A 20,394-nucleotide genomic window follows, 5' to 3' on the forward strand; every position below is an offset into this window, starting at 1 on the left:
AGACAGTGCTTCAGTATCTCCAGTAAGAGAGATTCCACACCCTGGCTGGGCAAACTATGCCAGCGCTCGGTTGCTGCACAGTAAAGAAGTTCTTCCTCACATTCAGATGGAACTTCCTGTGCATCAGTTTCTGCCCGTTCCCTCTTGTCCTATTGCTTGACACCACCGAGAAGAGCCTGGCCCCACCCTGTTGGCACCTTGGCTGTAGATACTGATAGACATTGATACTGATAGAGTGAGAGGTCCCCTCTCAGTCGTCTCTTCTCGAGACTGTACACGCCCAGCTCCCTCAGGGTTTCCTCATCAGAGAGATGCTCCAGGCCCTTAATCATCTTTATTGGCCTTCGCTGGACCTGCTCCAGGAGCTCCAGGTCTCTCGTACCAAGGAGCTCACACCTGGACAGTAATGCTGGATGCAGTAGTGGTTCCCCCCCTCCTCAGAGAATGGGCTGCTCCAGCCTCCCCACGCCTCCCTGCAGCCCTAGTTTTGCCGCGAAATTCGGTACGGTGCGGGCGGCTCCACGCTAGGTTGCGGGGGGAGCGGCGACGTGCCATTAGTGAGGACAGCCTCTGCCTTGTACCACAAGTAGTAACTTGCATAACGAGTAACTGCATTATAATTCTTTTCCTACTGTAGCAGGTCGAGTGGGGCGCGACCCTCACTTCGGGGTTCCAGAGGATTAATCTCCTGCCTCCTTTCCCTTTCGGTTCCGTGTCCCCCCCCTTCCTGCCTCCGTTGGGCGCTCCCGTTACGATCGCGCCTCGCCATTGGCCAGAAAGCCCGGGAGAGCGCGCGCACGCCGCTAGCTTTGGCGCGGAGCGCGGTGCGGTTCGTGCGGCTGTACAGGTGGGTGGGGGCAGCGGGCGGGGGTCGCGGCTGCCGAGGGGCGGAAAGGCACCGAAACCCACCGGTCGGGGCTCGGCCGGTGGCGGAGCGCCCGCCGCTCTCATTCTTCTCGCCGACCCCCTACCCCCAGGTAGGACCGCCGCTGGAGCCGCAGCAGCGCCATGTCGTCGCCAGCCTCCACTCCCAGCCGCCGACGGGGCAAGCGCGGCCGGGGCAGCAACCCCCCGACTCGTAAGTGCTGTGGCGGGGTGGGCCCCCCGCCCCGGGGGTGTTCTCCCAGCCCCCGCCTCGGTCCGCATGCTGCGGCGGCCTGGCTATTGTAACGCTGGCTCCGGGTCCGCTTCTGTCTTGCAGCACAAGATGCTCGCTCTCCTCCTTCCCAGAAGCGTCGGACAGACGACTCCACCTCCACCGGGGACCTGCAGCCCATGCCCACGTCCCCGCCCGCCGACGTGCAGAGCCCCGGCGCCGCGGATGCGCTGTTCTCCAGCCCGCCGCAGTTCCGGCACTCCGGTAACAGAGTGTAACACAGCTGGGGCTCGGCGGGGCTGGGGATGCAGCCCGGGGGGCCTTGGGCCAGATCCGGCTGAAAAACGCTCGGGGGAAAAATGAGCGTTGTCTCATGTTTATAATTTCAATTTAGTATAGTGAACTCTACAGGACTGCAGGCAGTGTCTGTGGTGCACATCTCTGTCATAGCTTCCAGTCAGCATGGCAATATGTGTCACAGAAAATACATTAATTAAAAAAAATATTTATAGAAAGAACAGTAAAACTACTAAAACAGAAGAGAGTAGATTGTTTGCCATAGAAAGCCTTTCTTGCTTTTATATATAGGATTGGTTTTAATTCCAAATTTATTAAATTACACAATTTATAGCTGTTGTGTCACTTGCTCTACCACCCCCAAAATACCAAAAAAAAAAGTGTTTCATCTAAAGTTCTGTATGTTTTCATGCTTGAACTCCAGTGTAGTTTTAAAATGCAGTACTGCTGTAAAGTTTGCAGTACTGCTGTAAAGTTTCCTAGGGAAGCTTTATTCAGACTTGGGATGTTTGAGAAGAACTTTTAATACAAAGAAAAGAAATCTTCTAGGGAGACTGGCAACATCTTTATTGTGTGCTTTGACAAAACATGGGGCTTGACTGATATCACTCATTTTATTATGGAGTTGAAGGAACAATGACACAAATGCAGAGGCTGAATTTAATCTACGTTAGATGTAAAATGTCTCAATAATCATTACAAAACATTTTATTTTATAGCCATTCCTCTTGACTTTGACATCAGTTCACCTCTGACTTACGGTACACCCAGCTCCAGGGTAGAGGGTACCCCACGAAGTGGTGTACGAGGAACTCCAGTCAGGCAGAGGCCGGATCTTGGGTCTGTCCGTAAAGCCAGACAAGTGGATTTACACTCAGATGGGGTAGGTGGATATCTCACCTCTTGTATCTGACAACTTCTTTTAAAATACATGAATATTTGTAAATGCTAGATTTGTTTCCATGCAGCTGGCTGAGGATATAGCAGCAACCGAGCAATCTCTAGGACAAAAGCTTGTTATTTGGGGAACAGATGTTAATGTGGCCTCCTGCAAAGAAAAATTCCAGGTGGGTTTTCTTTCTTCCTTTTTTGCAAATGAAAAGCAAGTTTGATTTAAACATGTATTAATTGAATCTGATATAAAAAGGAGGTTTTTGTACTGCTAAATTCTCATTTTTCCTGTCTTTCTTTTACCCCTAACATTCAGAGATTTCTCCAGCGCTTTATTGATCCGGTGGATAAAGAGGATGAAGACATTGGCCTGGATCTTAACGAGCCACGCTATATGCAACGACTTCATGAGGTACTTGTAATGCAGAATTACATTGTAATTCAGCTTTTCTCTTTTCAGTCTTGCATGCCATCAATCTAAAGATTTCCTAACTCCCTTGCAGATTAATATGGTTGGGGAACCATTCCTGAACGTAAATTGTGACCATCTAAGATCATTTGATGAAAATCTCTACAGGCAACTGATCTGCTATCCTCAGGTGAAGTAGTACACTTGTTTTTTGGCTTTCAGGTGGCTCTTTCCTATTTCTGGGTTTTAAAATGGTTGTCTAAATGCAGTGCATGCCTGTGTGTGTTTAGTGCAATCTCAGTGGCTATTTTATTTTACTGAATATAAAATGTCTTGTTTCATAGTAGATGATCATAGGAACAGTGAGTACCTCTTGCATGCAAAGTTAGCTGGTGAACTGCAAGGTCCAGAGTTTTGTACTTCCACCCCTTAAAATACACAAGTGAATGAATAAATCTGATCCAAACAGCAAGTTTTGTGTTACATAGGAAAATGTTCAGATGGTGTAACTTTAGTGATTACTTGCTGATCAGCAGCACATAAAATGCTTTATGCATAATTACTTCATTCTGTGATTTAACTTGTAATTGTTTCTAACACAGGAAGTTATCCCAACATTTGACATGGCTGCCAATGAGATCTTCTTTGATCGTTACCCTGATTCAATACTAGAGCATCAAATTCAAGTAAGGCCATATAATGCACTGAAGACCAGGAATATGAGAAATCTAAACCCTGAAGGTAAACTTTTTGCTTACCATGTTAGAAAAGAATCTTAAAGATTTTCATAAACTTAGTGAGTACTAACATAAGATTACATTAAGACTATAAAACTGTATTTGTGGTCCAGACCAATGGAAGCATTGATGTCTGTTTCAGAAGCAAATGCTTTAGGGCCCAAATGCAGAATAACTATCCATAAAGGAAATCTCTCCTATCAACAACTATTCGTTTTGCAAATTCTTTTGTATATATGCTTCTGTAAATTAGAATATTTGTATTATGCATTTTTGATTCTTTTTGCTTAAATAAAATAGTAGTAACCTGTCTACCTTCTGCCTAAAAACTATATTAATGTGAAATTTTGAAGGTTTTTTAAATTTTAAGAGTATGAGGTCATGACGTGAGTCTCTATATTTTTGTAGACATTGATCAACTCATCACCATCAGTGGCATGGTCATAAGAAGCTCACAGTTAATTCCTGAGATGCAGGAAGCATTTTTTAGGTGCCAGGTTTGTGCTTTCACCACCAGAGTGGAAATTGACCGTGGCAGGATTGCTGAACCATCAGTGTGTAAGAACTGCAACACAACGCACAGTATGGCGCTGATTCACAATAGATCCATGTTCTCTGACAAACAAATGGTATGTTGGCTTAGGTAGTGGCTAAAAGGAAAGAGTGTACTAGTTTTTGCTCCCCTACCCTCCTAAAATCATGATCTGTATTAGTTATGTATCTTGTGATTGAATGCTGTGAAAAGAGAAAGTGTTTTGAAACATGGAAATGGGTAAAACAACTTTGTGAAAGTTAAGCGTACTTTGGAGAAGAAATACATTAGGAGGGTGAAATTAAGTATGTATACCTCTTAATGTTTCTGTATGGAAGCCCCTTTATATAAAGTATGTCCACTTCTGTCTAGACTAGGTGAGCCTACTTTGTAGCAACATTTTATCCATGCAATTTAGCAATCAGCAGAATTCTCATTTTCATAATCTCTTTTAATCAATTTTGCTGTTTGGGGATAGTTTGTCCATGAGCAAATGACACTGAAGGCTGTATTAATACAAAATCCTGTTGTATACTCTGTGGAAAAGCTCTGCTTTTTTGCAACTTAAACTTAAGTGGTGTTTTTGCTAGATCAAACTGCAGGAGTCTCCTGAAGATATGCCAGCTGGACAGACCCCACATACGGTGGCACTCTATGCTCACAATGACCTTGTTGATAAAGTTCAGCCAGGTGACAGAGTTAATGTCACAGGTAAAATTTGGTTTGATTTTAACCGCGGGTACAGGGACGTGATGGGATAGACTTCCAAGTGCTGAGGGAGCTGGACACTTTCTTTGCAAGTCTCAGTTATCTTTGAAAAGTCATGGTGACTGGCTAAAATACTAGGAAAAAAACCAATTGTACTCCCTACGGTGAGGAGGAGACCTGGGGAACTGCAGGCCATTTAGCTTCAACTTGAGCCCTGGGAAAGGTGATAGAGCCAATAATCCTGGAAACCTTTGCTGATTGGGACAGTATTCTAAACCCTCAGCAGACTTGCAGAATAAAAAACAAAACTGGAAGGAAGTGGTGCTTGATAGACCATGGCTGTGGTGCCAGCATTCTCCAGGGTTGTATTAGGAGTATTGCCAGCAGGTTAGGGGAGTACTGGGTCCAGTTGTAGGGTCTCCTAGGGCAAGGAAGACATGAACATAAAGGAGTGAATTCAGCAAAGGGCTACAATAACAGAAGTCTTGGTAGTACATGGAAAAGCTGAGAAAACTGTGACTGCTCAGCCTGGAGAGCAGAAGGCTTGGGGGAATTTTAGCAGCATGTTTAGAAACACCTGATTTGGTGTGGGTGGAGGGGTGGTAGTGTCAAGAAGTCAAAGCCAGACTGCTTAATGCTGCCCAGTGGCACACAGAGGGCACAAACAGATAATTCTGGTTAAAAATAAGAACTTTTTTACAGTTTGTGTGGTCAAGCCTCATCATAGGTTGACTGGCAAGCCTGTGTGGAGTCTTTGTCCTTAGAGATACTCTAAACTTAATGGGACATAGCCTTTAGCAAGCAGTGGACTCCAGCTGACTCCAGTCTGACCCCATGATTGGAGTAGACATCCCCAGGCTGTCTGACCTTGATTCCTTCATTCTGAACCTTTAGCTGAAGAAGAGACAGTATCTTAAATAGTGTCTGCAGTAGGGAGAGTGATAATGTAGACTGAATCTTGTGATACTACAGCAACATATTATAAACAAAACACTTTGCTTTAAAACAACTGCTGTAAAAAAACCAAGCTGTTTGAAATGCATTAGAAAGCTGTTAATAAGCTTGGCACTTAAAAAGAGGGGGAAAGGCTGACTGGAGTGGGAATTTCAAAAGCATCAAGCCTTAATTGTTTTTGAAAAATGCTTTCATTGTTGAGAACACTTGTGGCACGAATGGAAACATATATGTCTATCTGCAAAAATGGTTCTAGGTAACTTATATATATGGCTTCTACATGACTTACAGTGAGAAATTAGATGACAAAGTATTTAGGCTGTTTAGAAAAGCTCTGCTCTTCCTGAGAACTTGTAAAATTTTTAGTGTTTGAAATGAGCATGTTTCTCCACATCTAATGCTGTGATTGGGATTTGTATTTAGGTATCTACAGGGCAGTCCCCATTCGAGTTAATCCCCGCGTCAGCAGCGTGAACTCCGTGTATAAGACCCACATTGATGTGATACACTATCGCAAGACAGACTCCACACGCCTGCACTGTGTTGATGAGGAAACTGAGCAAAAGAGGTTTACAGAGGAACGTGTGGAAATGCTCAAAGAGCTTTCTAAAAAAGCAGACATATACGAGAGGCTTGCTTTAGCATTGGCTCCAAGTATCTATGAGCATGAAGATATCAAAAAGGTGAAAAGTTCTGTATTTCTCTTGTAAGACATGTATTTTTATGTGTATATATTTGTAGTTCCTGTTTGTTATTAATGGATTTTGAAACTTAAAAATTCAAAAAACTGTTCTCTTGAGTGATCTTAAAATGTTACCGTCCTGTCAGGATGGAGTTTTAAGTGTATCATAATTCTTTTCAAGCTATTAATTAGCTATTATTAATTAGCTATTAATTAGAGAGTATGTATCTGAAAAGGTAGGAAGGCAGCAGAACTGGGAAAACTTAATTGCAGGATGCGTTTTGGACATTTCTTGGAAGTTAAGATTTCTGATAAGAAAAGGAAAGTAAGTACATGTAACAAACATAGTTACTGTGCTTGCTGAGAAGAGGCATCCAGAAGAAAAGAGCAGCTTCAAAATGACATTTGGTTGACTCTAAATTTTGAAGTATCAAAACATTTACTTGGATGTATCCAAGAAGGGACTGTTCCAATAAAGTGTCAACTGAGGTACTAGAGCATTGTGAAAACTGCAGTTAGTAGCAGGTCTCAAGGTATTGTTAGACATTAAACACTCCTAAAAGTATTCCTTTGAGTTTTTTTTTAATAGACTTATACATTATCACAGTTCACAGGTTACTGAAAGTATAATTTAAAACCACACAATGATTTACTTATGAAATGGGAACACAGTAATGACAGTTCCTTTTGTTGTTACCTTCTCAGCATGCTAATAAAGGCACATCTAGTCTAGGGGGTGGAGTTGAGGAAAACTAAGGACCCTTCATCAAAGGGAACTCTTCAGGTTCCAACCAAAATCTGGTTATGACATACAAAATTTCTGTCATTTAATGCTTGAAACCCAGATGCATTGAGTTGTGTTAGCTTAAGCAGTCTTTGTTTTTCAGATGTTTCAGTTGAACCATTGGATTTGCTCTGTTACATCTATATACAAAGTGATATTTCCATTTTTACAGGGTATTCTGCTTCAGCTTTTTGGTGGATCAAGAAAGGATTTTACTCACACAGGAAGAGGGAGTTTTCGTGCAGAGATCAACATTCTTCTCTGTGGTGATCCTGGTACTAGCAAATCCCAGCTGCTCCAGTATGTGTATAACCTGGTTCCTCGAGGCCAGTATACTTCTGGCAAAGGCTCAAGTGCAGTTGGTCTTACTGCATACGTGATGAAGGATCCAGAAACACGGCAGCTGGTTCTTCAGACAGGAGCTCTAGTACTTAGTGACAATGGCATTTGCTGCATTGATGAGTTTGATAAAATGAATGAAAGCACAAGGTCAGTTCTACATGAAGTAATGGAACAACAGACACTCTCCATTGCAAAGGTAAATGAAATTGAAGTTATTCCTAGAGCTTTTGCTCTTGCTTTACTCGGAGGCTTTCACAATGCAGTTTTTGACTACAGAATCCATCTAATAACATTGGTGATCTCTTGAAATTGGGGGGAGGTTTTGGTGGCGCAGCTGGTTTCAGAAATGTTTTTCCTTTTGACAGGCTGGAATTATTTGCCAATTGAATGCTCGTACATCTATCCTAGCAGCAGCTAATCCTATAGAATCACAGTGGAATCCAAAAAAGACTACTATTGAGAACATTCAGCTTCCTCATACACTGCTCTCAAGGTACTGAACTGCACTGCACGTGTCATTTTTAGGGGATGTTACACTTCCTCTTATTATTATTACATATTAAAATAATAAGATATTTTATTTAAATATAAAATTATTACATACAGTAGAATAGAACTATTGTGTTGTTCACGACCTAATGGAAAACTTTTATAGCACATACTTTAAATGCTGTCCTTACAATATCTATGTGAGCACAGAAGTGTCTTTTTGTATTTACACGTTGACCTTGAAGAGCACGTGTGATAAGATCTATCGGATCTCTCATTTGATTCTATGTTGTTTCATAATCATCTCCTAGAAAAGAGCTGTTCTGAAATGTAATGTATTGATAACTTCAACAAAAATTCAGGATCCTTTTCTTAGCTCCATAAAGCTGTTCAACACTGATGATCAGGGAGATCATCAGATCTGTGCTGCTTTGTAAAATTCAGCTGTGGAAGTAGCAGTGCTGGTCAGACATTTGTTCTTGTCATTTGCTGTTAGAGCCACATTTATTGCTTTTTGACAGAAAATTAAACTATGTGCTGGGGTTGCATCTTGTCAAGAATTTCCACAGTAACTGGAAGTTTGAAGTACACTGATGATATAGTGGATATCCTGAGAACACTTAAATTATGGCTTTAATTTAAATTAAGAGCTGCTGGGTTTAAACAGCACCTCAGTTCCACTATTTATTATATTTAAACCTACAAAAATAAATTACTGGCTAGCTAAAAATGTATCATCCACATCTTCTTATAGTTGAGATTACTTTAATATATAGTTTGTAAAATTATAGACCATTTTCTCCAGGATTAAACTGCGAGTGCTATTTGAATAATTTGTAATTTATTTAGTTACGTATTTTTGCTGTTGTATTTCAGGGCAGTATCTTTAGCAGTAAGTTCTGTGCATTTGTTATGTGTGTGGAATTTTTGTTTTATGGTGGTTGCAACTTTCTTTGGGCAGGGTGTGTGCGGTGTGTTTTTTTTAAAGAAACAAAATATGTCAGCCTTGAACAAGGCATCTGAATCTTGCAGAATGTACCTTGCTTTCAAAACTTCAAGTCCATAGGGTGTAAGCAAATTGTGTTTTTCTGTGTGAAATTTTTTTTTTTCTCCGGTGTAAGAAAGCAGTTTCTACTGAGGGTAGGAATTCAGTCTGGTAACTCCTACCTGTGCTTATTATGTCAAATCCTTCTAAGCCAAGTACCTAAATGACATGAAAGTATGCACACTAATACTGGATCATACCTTGTTCAGATTTGACTTGATCTTTTTGATGTTGGATCCACGTGATGAAGCTTATGACAGACGCCTTGCTCGCCATTTGGTTTCACTGTACTACCGAAGTGAAGAAAATATGGAGGAGGAATACATGGATATGGCAGTGTTGAGGGATTACATTGCATATGCTCGTAGTTATGTAAATCCCAGATTAGGTGAAGAAGCAAGCCAAGCCCTCATTGAGGTAAAGGAATTGCTGCTGGGAATGTTCAGAGTCTTTCCTGACTTGTCAGATGTGGTGAAATTCCCTCGTTCATACAGTCTCTATCTACATAAAAACCTTCTGTAAGATCCTTGGAAAAAAAAAGGTCTCCAATGGAAAGAGGGATCAGATAAGTCATTCTGCATTCTAATATTTAGCTTTCAGATACGTTGAATGATATGATTCCATCACATAAAGCACATTAAAGTCTAGCAAAGCAAAATGTGTCATCACAGACACAAGCACCGCTATAGAAGACTAATCCAGAATTCTAAAGTGGTTCAAAACTTGATTCATTACCCTGATTTAATTGCTTTATAATGGAAAACAATTTATTTGATGTGGTTATTCATCACTGCAGATGAACCATGAAAGCGTGTGAGCAGAAATAGAGTATTTGGAAGGGCTTGCCAGAATTGCTCGTATTCTGAAGTAAGAGGTGGGGGATGCAGGGGACTGAAAAGGAATTAATATGCAGTGAAATATGTAACAAGTGTCTCCCTCTCAGGCATACGTGGACATGAGGAAGATTGGCAGTGGCAGGGGAATGGTCTCCGCGTACCCCCGGCAGCTGGAGTCTCTGATCCGGCTGGCGGAGGCGCACGCCAAGGTGCGCTTCTCTGAGAAGGTTGAAGCAATTGACGTGGAGGAAGCAAAACGCCTCCATCGGGAAGCACTGAAACAATCTGCTACTGATCCAAAGACCGGAATTGTGGACATATCCATTCTCACAACAGGTTTGTGCTTCCGTACTGTTAAAACAGGGCTGCTGTTGGGATTTCGTGATTTTTAAGATGTAACTTGACCTGTCTTCCTTGGCTGATTGCTAAAAGGTATTTTCTTTCCTTTCATAAGGAATGAGCGTAACAGCTCGTAAGCGGAAAGAGGAATTGGCTCAAGCCTTACGGAAGCTCATCCAATCCAAGGGTAAAGCACCATCCTTGAAGTACCAACAGCTTTTGGATGATCTCCGAGCACAGTCTGATATAGTAAGTTTCCTGCTTTATTTTTACAATTCCATTTATGTTCAAAAGCATTTTTTTCCAAATAAACATTCTTGTCTTCAAATCATAATATTGAAGGAAATAGAAACATGACTAGAAAGCCAATTCTTTTACAGACAAATGAGTTGAATCTACTGTACCTTAGTTTATTCTGGCTTCTGGAATTAGCAAACTCAGATTTAGGGTTCCAGGCCAGGCTTCAACTTTCACATAGAACAAATGAAAACTTCCAATGAAATTTGTTAGAAAATTGGTATAAAGTATAGCATTTTTACTATGTTTGAAGTATTTTCCCCATCTTTATTTGATTTGCTCCTTTTCTTTAAGGCTGTCACGAAGGAAATGTTTGAAGAAGCACTTCGTGCTTTGGCTGATGAGGATTTCCTGACTGTGACTGGAAAGACTGTGAGGCTGCTGTGAATTATCCTGTGCTTCAGAGCCCACTGTCACGACTTGTACTTTGCCTTACTCAAGATAGTGTCAGTCTGCAAGATCTTTGAGATTTGGGACTATCATCTGCTATGACAGGCGTAGCCTTTCCCTGCCAACCAACTGTCATGGCTTCGCTCTGCCTTACTATATTGCCACTGCAAGATTTTCACAACTTGGGCTATCATTTGCTATGACAAGGGTAGACATGATTAAGTGAGTACATTACACTGTCATTACATTATGAAAATCCTCATGTCAGTAATGCTATTTACATTTTAGCTTAATGTAATTACTAATACAGCAAGGGCTTTCTATTTTTTTGAGGTTTTTAGAGCATGGTGACAGTATTGCCTGTATTTCCAACTGAATTGTAAAAAATCATCTTAAATGACTTTTTACTAACTGCAGTTTTTACTGTTAGTATTGCTGTAAACTGAAATAAAAGTATTTGACTTAAAAGGACTCTTTCATGTTCATTTCAAGTACAAATCAGCATATCCTGTGCTGAGCACTTTTCAGTCTAGAATTCTGCAATTTTTTGGAAGCTCTGAGAGCATGAAAGACTTTTTGTTTGGTTTGTTTTGTTTGACCTGACTGTATTGTGGAAGTATCCTCAATCAACCTACCTAATAAAGATGACGGATGGATAGATGGATGGATAGATAGATGGATAGATTCTACTTGAAACTACATTTCTTTGCTTCAATTTTAAGTATGACTGGATAAATTAAGATACCTACCTTTGGTGTAATGACATATAATCAGTCCTGAAAGAACAAGGTCTTGCACCTTGTTTACAGTAATATTCCCAAGGGCCTGGTATGGGTGATTTTTTAATAGAAGAATACAATGCTATGCTGTACAAAGCAGCATGATTGCTTTATGTGGTCTTTTTTATTTAAGTGTAATGAGCAGGTTGCATAACTGTTTCAGCCAAACTTGAAATTGGATATTACTGAGAAATATTCCAAACTGTACTCTGCCTTCACTTCATGAAGAGGGAAAAAATGAATACATCAGTTTACTTACTTGAAGTGATCTTGGATTATACTATGTTCATCCTAAAAGAATTGAGTCTTTCTCTAATTATTAGACATTCCTGAGACAGATGTCTATGTTACCATTGCCTGCACTGCTTACAGTTGATGAGGTAAAAAAATTACATATCAAAGATAATGATCAGACAGATTTTTTTAACAGAATGTTATGGGGAGAAGAACCCTGTGGCAACACTGAGAAAACTGAGAAAAACTTTGCTGAAAATAAATGCCTACACAGCAGCTATAAAGATGCCCTAAACTTTTCAGAACAATGGGATTTAGTATGACCATTCTAGGCATCTTCTATCTACTGATCATACTGAAAGTCGTCACATTTGGGTATGCTATGAATTTTCAGCTATGCCTGAGTGTTCAAGGGGAAGGTTAAGATTTTGGCCTCCAGAGACGCACCAAGAAACTGAATAAATTTTGCTGATTTCACACACATTTTCTTCCTCATCCATGAACAGACAGATAAGGCCTTTTTGCACACTGTGAGGTGCTCTGTTAACATTCAAGACATAACTGGTGACTGAGGTCTAAAAAGCTGCACTTGCTGTGCAGCTCCTGGAAGGGTCAGGGGATAGTGCACCGTAATGAAACACATAATGTCTGGAGTAGGACTAGAAGAAATTAGATGTTGGGGGAAGTCAGTGAATCACATGGTCAAGGTTATCTCTGAGGCTCTAACACAAGTGTGCTTTCAGATATGCTAGAGGTGCCTTAAAGGCACCTCTGCAAAATGGAAGTAGGAGAGAAGTCTGAGGAGCTCAATTGCAGCCTGCACACAGGCCATAGCTAAAAGATATGGATGCTGTATTGTACTTTACAGGACACAGACTTGGGAGAAAAGAGGTGACAGCTTTTAGCTGTAAACTTAAATTGACTGAGCCAGTTCATACTACAGCTTCATAAAGAGCACTAATGCAAGAAGATCCTACATATCTGGGCAGGGATCACAATGGACAGCTGGGGAATAACAAGCATTCCTAAATTAATTTCACTGTGTGATCAAGACATATTCAGGTCTCTATCATTCGTCCATTGTGTGCTGATTTTGGGTGCTGTTAATTTTCTTCACAGTGCCTGTTGTGGGGCTGTATTTTATATTTGTGCTGAACACAGGGTTGATAATACAGAGATGTGTCTATTGTTGCTGAGCAGGGCTTGCACAGAGCCAAGGCCTTTTCTGCTTCTCATATTGCCATGTTTGCATGGGAGGTAGGAAGGAGACAGCCAGGACAGGTGACTCCACATGACCAAAGGGATATTCCAGACCATATGACCACATGCCCAGTATATAATGGCAGGGGGAAGAAGGAGGAAAGGGGGGACATTCAAAGTGATGTAATTTGTCTTCCCAAGTAGCCATTACACATGATGGAGCCCTGCTTTCCTGGGGATGGCTGGATGCCTACCTGCCCATGGCAAGCAGTGAGTTAATTCCTTGTTTTGCTTGGTTTGTGTACATGGCTTTTGCTTTCCCTATTAAACTGCCTTTATTTCAACCACTGAATTCTCCATCTTTTACACTTCTAATTGTCTCCCTACAGGGGAGGTGGGGGAGTGAGCGAGCAACTGCGTGGGGCTTGGTGACCGGCTAGGGTTTAACCATGATATGTTGTTTTTCATTAAGCTTGGGAAAATGTCACACTGCAGAATTCACGCTTGATTTAGCTTACTCTGTCAACTACTACAACAGAGGATTGACCTATACAGTTATATAAGCCTGATTTAGGTAGTAAGGGCAGAGAAAGAAAAGGAGGAAAGAAAAAAAATCAGTTTAACGCAAATTAAAACAAAAGCAACATTTTACCGAACAAAGTTACACATTTTTGTTTGATAGTGTGGGTCAGTTTCTGTGTGGCAAAAGCACTGGAGAATGCGGGCATCGATCCCGCTACCTCTCGCATGCTAAGCGAGCGCTCTACCATTTGAGCTAATTCCCCCCCTTGAGGCCGATCCTGGCATTACAGGACTCTGCTCCTCCCCGAGCCTCTAAACCCACAGCTCCACACGTGGAATGGTTTTCCCTCTTGCTCTGCCTTCTCTGCTCACAAACAAAAAACACGTCCAACTTCGATTCCAAAATCATACCTGTGTAGTATTTCATTTAGCATTTCCAAATCAGGAAGCAAGACGCAAGACAAACTGGAACAGACGTGTTTTCCAGCTGTATGTATGTAATAATGAAAAATAACCCGTTTGTTACTCGCCGTTCACCAAAGAAAGTGCGTTATGACATTCCGCTTTCTTGCTATACGCGTCAGGCTTTATTGAAGTATTTTTTTAAATAGTCAGAATGAAGTATTTTGACTCCCACGAGGAAGAAAACAGGCAGTGGAGAATGCGGGCATCGATCCCGCTACCTCTCGCATGCTAAGCGAGCGCTCTACCATTTGAGCTAATTCCCCCCGTCACAGCATGCTACATCCTGTAACTTTAGACCTCAACAGCCACAACTACAAACTGTGCTTTCCGCCTCTACTCTGCTTTTTCACCACGAGGAATAACCCCAGGGCAGACGTTCAGAACATTTAAGTACCGCCTGACCTGGAGCCGCCTACGGTTTTGCCCGAGATGACGAAAAAACTAAGGTGATAAGGCCGAGTAATGTGATAAGGCACTTCAGGCTGACGTGCGCCACAAACTCGTGCCCTGCAGCCCTTCAGTGCCACCTGCCACACGCTGGATTTGTCCTTCTCCTACACTCAGGGAAATCACATCAGACACGACACAGCGGAGCAGCTTGAGGTTAATTCAAAACTCGCCTTTGCCCTGCTGTCCCCTCGGGAGACCATCTAGAAAGCAAAATTTAAGCCTGATTAAATTAACTTACATCAGTTTCCATTAGTACTGACAAGAAGATGGATTGAAGCAATCTTAAATGAAAGTATGTGGACACAAAGGCTTCAAAACTGAAACACCCTAAATTTGTTGTTCTGTTGGGTTTTTTTTAATGGAATTAAGAAGGTTGGGCTATTTTCAGACATAGATAAGGAAGTTTTCCCAACCAGGTTAAGAAATTAGAACATTTTCCATGCCATCTTACATGAAAACTTAGCAACACTCAAATTAATGATCACAAAACAATGCTGTCAATTATATAAAATACATGTTTTAATAATTGAGAATAATGCAGTGATCTCCCCTCTCCCTTATCTGGGCATTAAATAAACTGTTCTTCTGTGAGCCGAATGGGTGAAGCTTTAGGCCCTGTCAGTGGCAGCAGAGTGAGATATTGTGGTGAAAAACAGGAAGAGGTAACCTGCATTTTGCATAATGACTCAAACTGCACAGGGTTGATAAAGAAAACTGTTCATAGAGCTGAACCTCGTGAAATACGATACGGGAGAGATCCTGGCCACAGGCATGCAAGAGGCCATCAGTGAGCCTAAGATACACATATGCCTGTGAGAAGGACTGAAAATGCTTTTGCATATTTCTCCCTCAAGTCTACTCAAGTGAGCTATATAAAATCATCTCCAATATAATGCAAGAAGTGTTAAGGATAAATTTTATTTTTTTTTATTGTGCAGAGACTGAAGTTAGGCAGGAGAGAATTAGAACTTTAAGAGAATGCTTGCAGCAACACTGTAGTTGTAGTTCCACATCTAGACCTGAATCTGGATTGTAACAGATTTGGGGTACTACATTGCCTAGGACAAGTTGTAACTTACTGATGCTCAATTTTGAAATTTATTTTGTTCTGACTGTTGCTGCCATCCCGTGAGTTAAATCCTTCAGAGAAAACCACCAGTACATGTATTGTTGGATTACTGCACACACTTCAGTTTACTAGCAGGACTTAGGCCTCTGCATTTAAATAGAGCATATCAGTGTATCCAGTCTCATTGTAAACTACATTTTCCTTCCTGAAATCCAGAAAGCATTCTTTGATTTAACTGCCAGTGAACAGAGGTTTAGCAATGCGCTTCCTACTGCAAAGTCAGTTAGTATGACTACAGGAGAATTTTTCTATTTAAGACATATACTTAATAACCCCATATATTTAAGATGCAATACTATTTGGACAGAATTATCAAAGTCAATAAATAAAGGTAGAAATACAAATAATTCCTAGAATATAGCATAAGAATTTATGAATGAATATTTCCTCTCCAGAAACTAAACATGAACTTTTAAACCATGTATTTATCATTTCTGTATGTTTAATTAGAAAATAAAGTTGGAAAAGGAGCTAAAGACTTGGAAAAAAAAAGGAGAAGAAAAATCTCACTGTACTTGAATGACTTCTAAGAGTAGTCTTTCCAGATTTATAAGCCTTTTTGTAGTTGCAGTGTAAAAAAACGAGTTCTCTCTCCTTGAATGAACGCTAGAGGATGCACTGCTCAGGAAAACGAATTGTTTTATCCAAGGAAGACAGCAGAAAATGCTCCGCATAGGTCAAGAGCATAACCTGGCTTTTCAGCCACCGGGTGAGCAGGAGTACAGCCGCTCCGCGCCCCCTGCGGCAAGGGGAATTAGCTCAAATGGTAGAGCGCTCGCTTAGCATGCGAGAGGTAGCGGGATCGATGCCCGCATTCTCCAGTGTTTTGGTCAGCTGTGGCGCCGCGGTGCGAAAAGATTTTTCTTCCATGAAATGTCCCGGTTTTTGTGCTGGAAAATGCACAGCAGGTAATAGGGACCGACTCACACGTCAAATAAAAGGGGAGAAGAAATGTTAGTTGTAAAGATTACACTTGTGCATTCTCTGAGAAACAATTTCTTCACATACCCATCTAAACTATCGCTGTTACTCTGTGACACGGGAAAAAAAAATAGCCATTTCCGTCCCTTACCACTGCACCGAACGTTAGAATTTACGATTACTTTTTAATGATGCGGAAAGTTACTGAAATTGTCTCTGAGAAGATGCAAAAGTCTGTAGTTGTCTATATATACCATCAGCTCACCACAGAATTAGTGTCTCTCCAGCTACTTTGCACTCGCTGTAGGATGGGAAGGGCACGCCTGTTCCTAATGTGAGTTTCAAGTGATATTCTGTCTCCCACAGTATCATTTAATGTCTTCCTCTAGCCGTGAGAAGAAATTAATTGGCACTTGAAAAAAAGACAAATATCAGCTCATGTCAACATTAAAACTTAAACACTTCATACTATGCAAACGCGTCCCCACACTGATTCATTCACTTTAAATCCTTACGAAAGCGCTCCGGGAACACGCATCTGGATTCAAAAGAGGTGGCACAGCAAATGGAGAATGCGGGCATCGATCCCGCTACCTCTCGCATGCTAAGCGAGCGCTCTACCATTTGAGCTAATTCCCCCTGCCGCCGGCTGCCCGCCCCCTTCACTGGCCATTCCCGCTTCCCCCGCTGCCGCACGCCGCGCTCCCACACAAAGCCGACTGCCTCCCCCGAGCGCCGGCAGCTCCGAGCCCTTCTAATCCCCTCCCCAAGTCACGGGTAGGCAATAACAGCGCACAGCCCTCCCGTGAAACGCAGAAACAATTAAGTCTTCCTGCAAGCGCACTGCTTTTGACAGCCGTAGTGGGAATTTTGCCTAATATAATATCAGGACTCCTCGAGGCAACAGCAGACGCTTTGTTCAGCGGAGCTGCATCTGGATAACATCCGGGCTTGTGTTTCCAGAAATTGCAGACTTACGTTCACACCAAACAATTATTGCTGCTTAAGAGAAATCTGGGTATATTTAAATGCAGTATTTTTTTCTAAAACAGATTTTTCCTATTTGTAATCTCTAGGTGGAAGACAATTGGCTAAATGACTTTACCCTTCTCCACATTTTACAATATAAAATACATATGACTGAATAGGTAGAGTTCTTCCAGTTCTTTTTCTTGTGGCAATAGAGGCTGGGTTCATCTTATAAAAAAGGGGTAAAAAAAAAAAAAAGCACCCATGGAACAAGGGTTCTTGAAAACAATGAAAAAAGCACCAAATGGAACACCAGGAAACAGAGTAATAGTTCACATTATTTACTTATATCTCTCAGGCATTTTTAAGTTGTGATGCTATCACCAGACAGACAAGCACACTCACACAGACAAATACATATAAAATCAAAATTATACGACTAAAATATAAAAAATAAACATTTTTACTAAAATGGAACAGCAGTGAAAATTCTGTTTACTGGCTTCACAAACAGCCAAGAGAGAATTGTGAATTTTTGTTACACTTAAAATATTAAATAATATGCCTTTCTGAACATAAAAGGAATATCTGAAATGAAATTTATTAAATAACTATGCAAACAGCTCTTGATTTCCCCAGGATGCTTTAAGACACATGAATCACACTGACATATAAAGATCTTTCAAATCTCTGCTCTTCAATGACTTAGTGATTTCAGAAAATAAAGTAACAAAATTTCAGTCTTTGGTCTAGCCCTAAAGCTGTATACTATTAGTCCTGTGTGCATTCCACCATTAACAAAATTCCATTGCCTTCCCACCTACTCCTTCACTCTGATTGAAACAACTGTCTTTGCCAAAAAAATATTTCTCCCTCTCCTATTTAATCAATGTAGAAAGAAGCATCTGAATTTAATTTGCAGGAGGTAATTAAGTTTTTACTGCTGGATTTATGCTGCAGATACCACTGACATGTAAGCAACTGGCTGACTGAAAGCCCCACAGGTCAGTGTGCCTGACAAAGTAAGGAAGGTTGCTGCTCCTTCTATTTGGGGATGTTTCACATTTTTATTAGTATTCCTCCTGAACAAAAACCATTTAAGTCTCAAAAACACCTATGCTATAAAACTAACAAGCAACCAAACAGAACCTTTCTAGTTGTGTCTGTATCAGGCTTGTAAGAACATAGCCCAGGCAAGACCAGGGTTTCATCACGCCAGATTTTGAAAGGTACAGCACATCATTGTTTTAATTAAGGGAATCCCCAAGCAGGCTTACAACTGCACACAAACTAAAACTTTCAATTTGTGACTAGGCACTGACAGCCTTAAGGCTTTAACACAGCAGGTAGGGTAAAATTTAGTTAAAATCAAGCAAAACTCAGAATGAACTATAAATTAAGCAGTGACAAAATGAGTGAGGACAGCTATAGAATAGTCAGTTCATTCTGTTAAATAGCCTAACCTTCAAATTGATAGATACCACACTAAAATGAAGCAAGTATGTCTCCAGTTCTGTATCCAGTATTTATCCCATATTTAAAGCACTGAAGGAAAAGCTATATTTTAAAGCATTGAACAAAATGTGTTTTGGATCTCAGGGATAATTTTACTGAAAAGCAGTATCAAAATATGGAATTGGACTGCAAAATTCATACCATCCTCTGGAGGGAAAAACCCCACGAACAAAAACCTCAAACTCCAACAGACAGCACCTCACCAAATGCATTGTAAATCAGATAAAAAGCAACACAGGAGACATGCCATGAGTAAGAGGAAACCTCCCAGAATCCCTCTTTCTGTTTTTAATGGCCACAATGAGAGTAACATTTGATTTGTTGATGAAGATGTTATTGCTTGTTCATAAAATTTTGCCTCCACTTTACCATTATTCATTGATTCATGCCCAAAGTGCAAGACATAAACATGCTAAAGAAATCCCAAAACATAAGAACCAACCAAAAAGAACCAAAAAGAAAAATACAAAAACAAAAACTAACTCAAAACATAATAAACCTTAGAATGATTTGCTACTTTTAATAGAATTTGCTACTGCAGCTACCACCTTTGAGGAAAATCAGTATAGTCTGTCTGGGAGATTACGCACTAGTACAAAATTCTGTAATACTGGTCAAAGAATCAGCTTAGCCAGGCATCCTAAGTAACTTCAGTTACCATTAGCAGTCACAACAGAAACTTTTAAAAGGCAAAATAATTCATATTAAATATACTGCTTTTGTAAGATGTATGACACCAAAATGGTTTTTTGTGTATATTTATCAGATTAGCACTTAAGTTAACACTGTGCTCTCTGTGCACTAGTAAGAAGATGGTGACCTCAGAGCACAGCTCTGAGCAAGATCACTTTATGCTACTCTCTGTCATCTCCCTGGGGACCAATACAAAAATCACCCTCATTATTTCAACCACTAAAATCTCTAACTATCAAAGAGTTGAAATACCAAGAAAACATACAAGTTACCATTCTCCTTTTCTAAACGGATCCATGGATTTTTGATTTCCACCTAGGCTATCATATGGATTCCAGATTGGCAAAGAATCCATTCTGTTTTCAGATGGAGAAACAGGAAGTCATACATTAACATGGTTATGCATTTAGGTTTTTTCCTAGCAAAATGACTAGACTCACATCACAACCTACTCCAAATTTTTCTGGAAGACCTTGCAACCTTACTAACTTAATGAGTGTTTAAAAAAGTTTCAACATCATGCTACATGTACAATGCCCTCCTTGAAACAAACAGGATGACAATATAGAAAAACTGTGCTACTAATTTTACATACAAAACAAACTGCTTAACAGTTAATAGCAATAAACAAGGTTGTTAGAAAAGTAGTGAGATTGACTGTGCCTAAATCCTACTGGATCTGCAAGTTT

General features: G+C 40.7%; 1 protein-coding gene and 4 non-coding genes across 5 annotated transcripts; 2 read left to right on the forward strand and 3 right to left on the reverse strand.

The window, feature by feature from the left end:
* The first annotated feature begins 771 nt into the window (after positions 1 to 771).
* Positions 772 to 11,313, forward strand: MCM4 (minichromosome maintenance complex component 4). Its single transcript, XM_015620113.2, has 17 exons — positions 772 to 847; positions 978 to 1,078; positions 1,202 to 1,360; positions 2,113 to 2,276; positions 2,362 to 2,460; positions 2,601 to 2,696; positions 2,788 to 2,883; positions 3,296 to 3,434; positions 3,839 to 4,059; positions 4,553 to 4,673; positions 6,048 to 6,307; positions 7,263 to 7,628; positions 7,798 to 7,925; positions 9,176 to 9,383; positions 9,910 to 10,138; positions 10,257 to 10,390; positions 10,733 to 11,313. The coding sequence occupies exons 2-17, from the start codon at positions 1,009 to 1,011 to the stop codon at positions 10,823 to 10,825; spliced, it is 2,583 nt and encodes an 860-aa protein (XP_015475599.1). The 5' UTR covers positions 772 to 847; positions 978 to 1,008; the 3' UTR covers positions 10,826 to 11,313.
* Positions 11,314 to 13,753: 2,440 nt separating this feature from the next.
* TRNAA-AGC lies at positions 13,754 to 13,826 on the reverse strand. Its single transcript has one exon. It is a non-coding gene; the product is annotated as a tRNA-Ala (tRNA).
* A 392-nt stretch (positions 13,827 to 14,218) lies between these two features.
* Positions 14,219 to 14,291, reverse strand: TRNAA-AGC. The gene has a single exon. It is a non-coding gene; the product is annotated as a tRNA-Ala (tRNA).
* Positions 14,292 to 16,355: 2,064 nt separating this feature from the next.
* Positions 16,356 to 16,428, forward strand: TRNAA-AGC. The gene has a single exon. It is a non-coding gene; the product is annotated as a tRNA-Ala (tRNA).
* Positions 16,429 to 17,094: 666 nt separating this feature from the next.
* TRNAA-AGC lies at positions 17,095 to 17,167 on the reverse strand. Its single transcript has one exon. It is a non-coding gene; the product is annotated as a tRNA-Ala (tRNA).
* Between the last annotated feature and the right edge of the window lie 3,227 nt (positions 17,168 to 20,394).

This window comes from Parus major, chromosome 2 (genome assembly GCF_001522545.3).
Source record: "Parus major isolate Abel chromosome 2, Parus_major1.1, whole genome shotgun sequence".
In the NCBI taxonomy this organism is placed as follows: domain Eukaryota; kingdom Metazoa; phylum Chordata; class Aves; order Passeriformes; family Paridae; genus Parus; species Parus major.

What these genes read in the sequence shown, in the direction of transcription:
- MCM4 (XM_015620113.2), top strand. Translation starts at nt 1,009, where the DNA reads ATGTCGTCGCCAGCCTCCACTCCCAGCCGCCGACGGGGCAAGCGCGGC. An exon ending in AACTGATCTGCTATCCTCAG is followed by an intron (nt 2,884 to 3,295) that starts GTGAAGTAGTAC and finishes TTTCTAACACAG; the next exon opens with GAAGTTATCCCAACATTTGA. An exon ending in CAAGCCAAGCCCTCATTGAG is followed by an intron (nt 9,384 to 9,909) that starts GTAAAGGAATTG and finishes TCTCCCTCTCAG; the next exon opens with GCATACGTGGACATGAGGAA.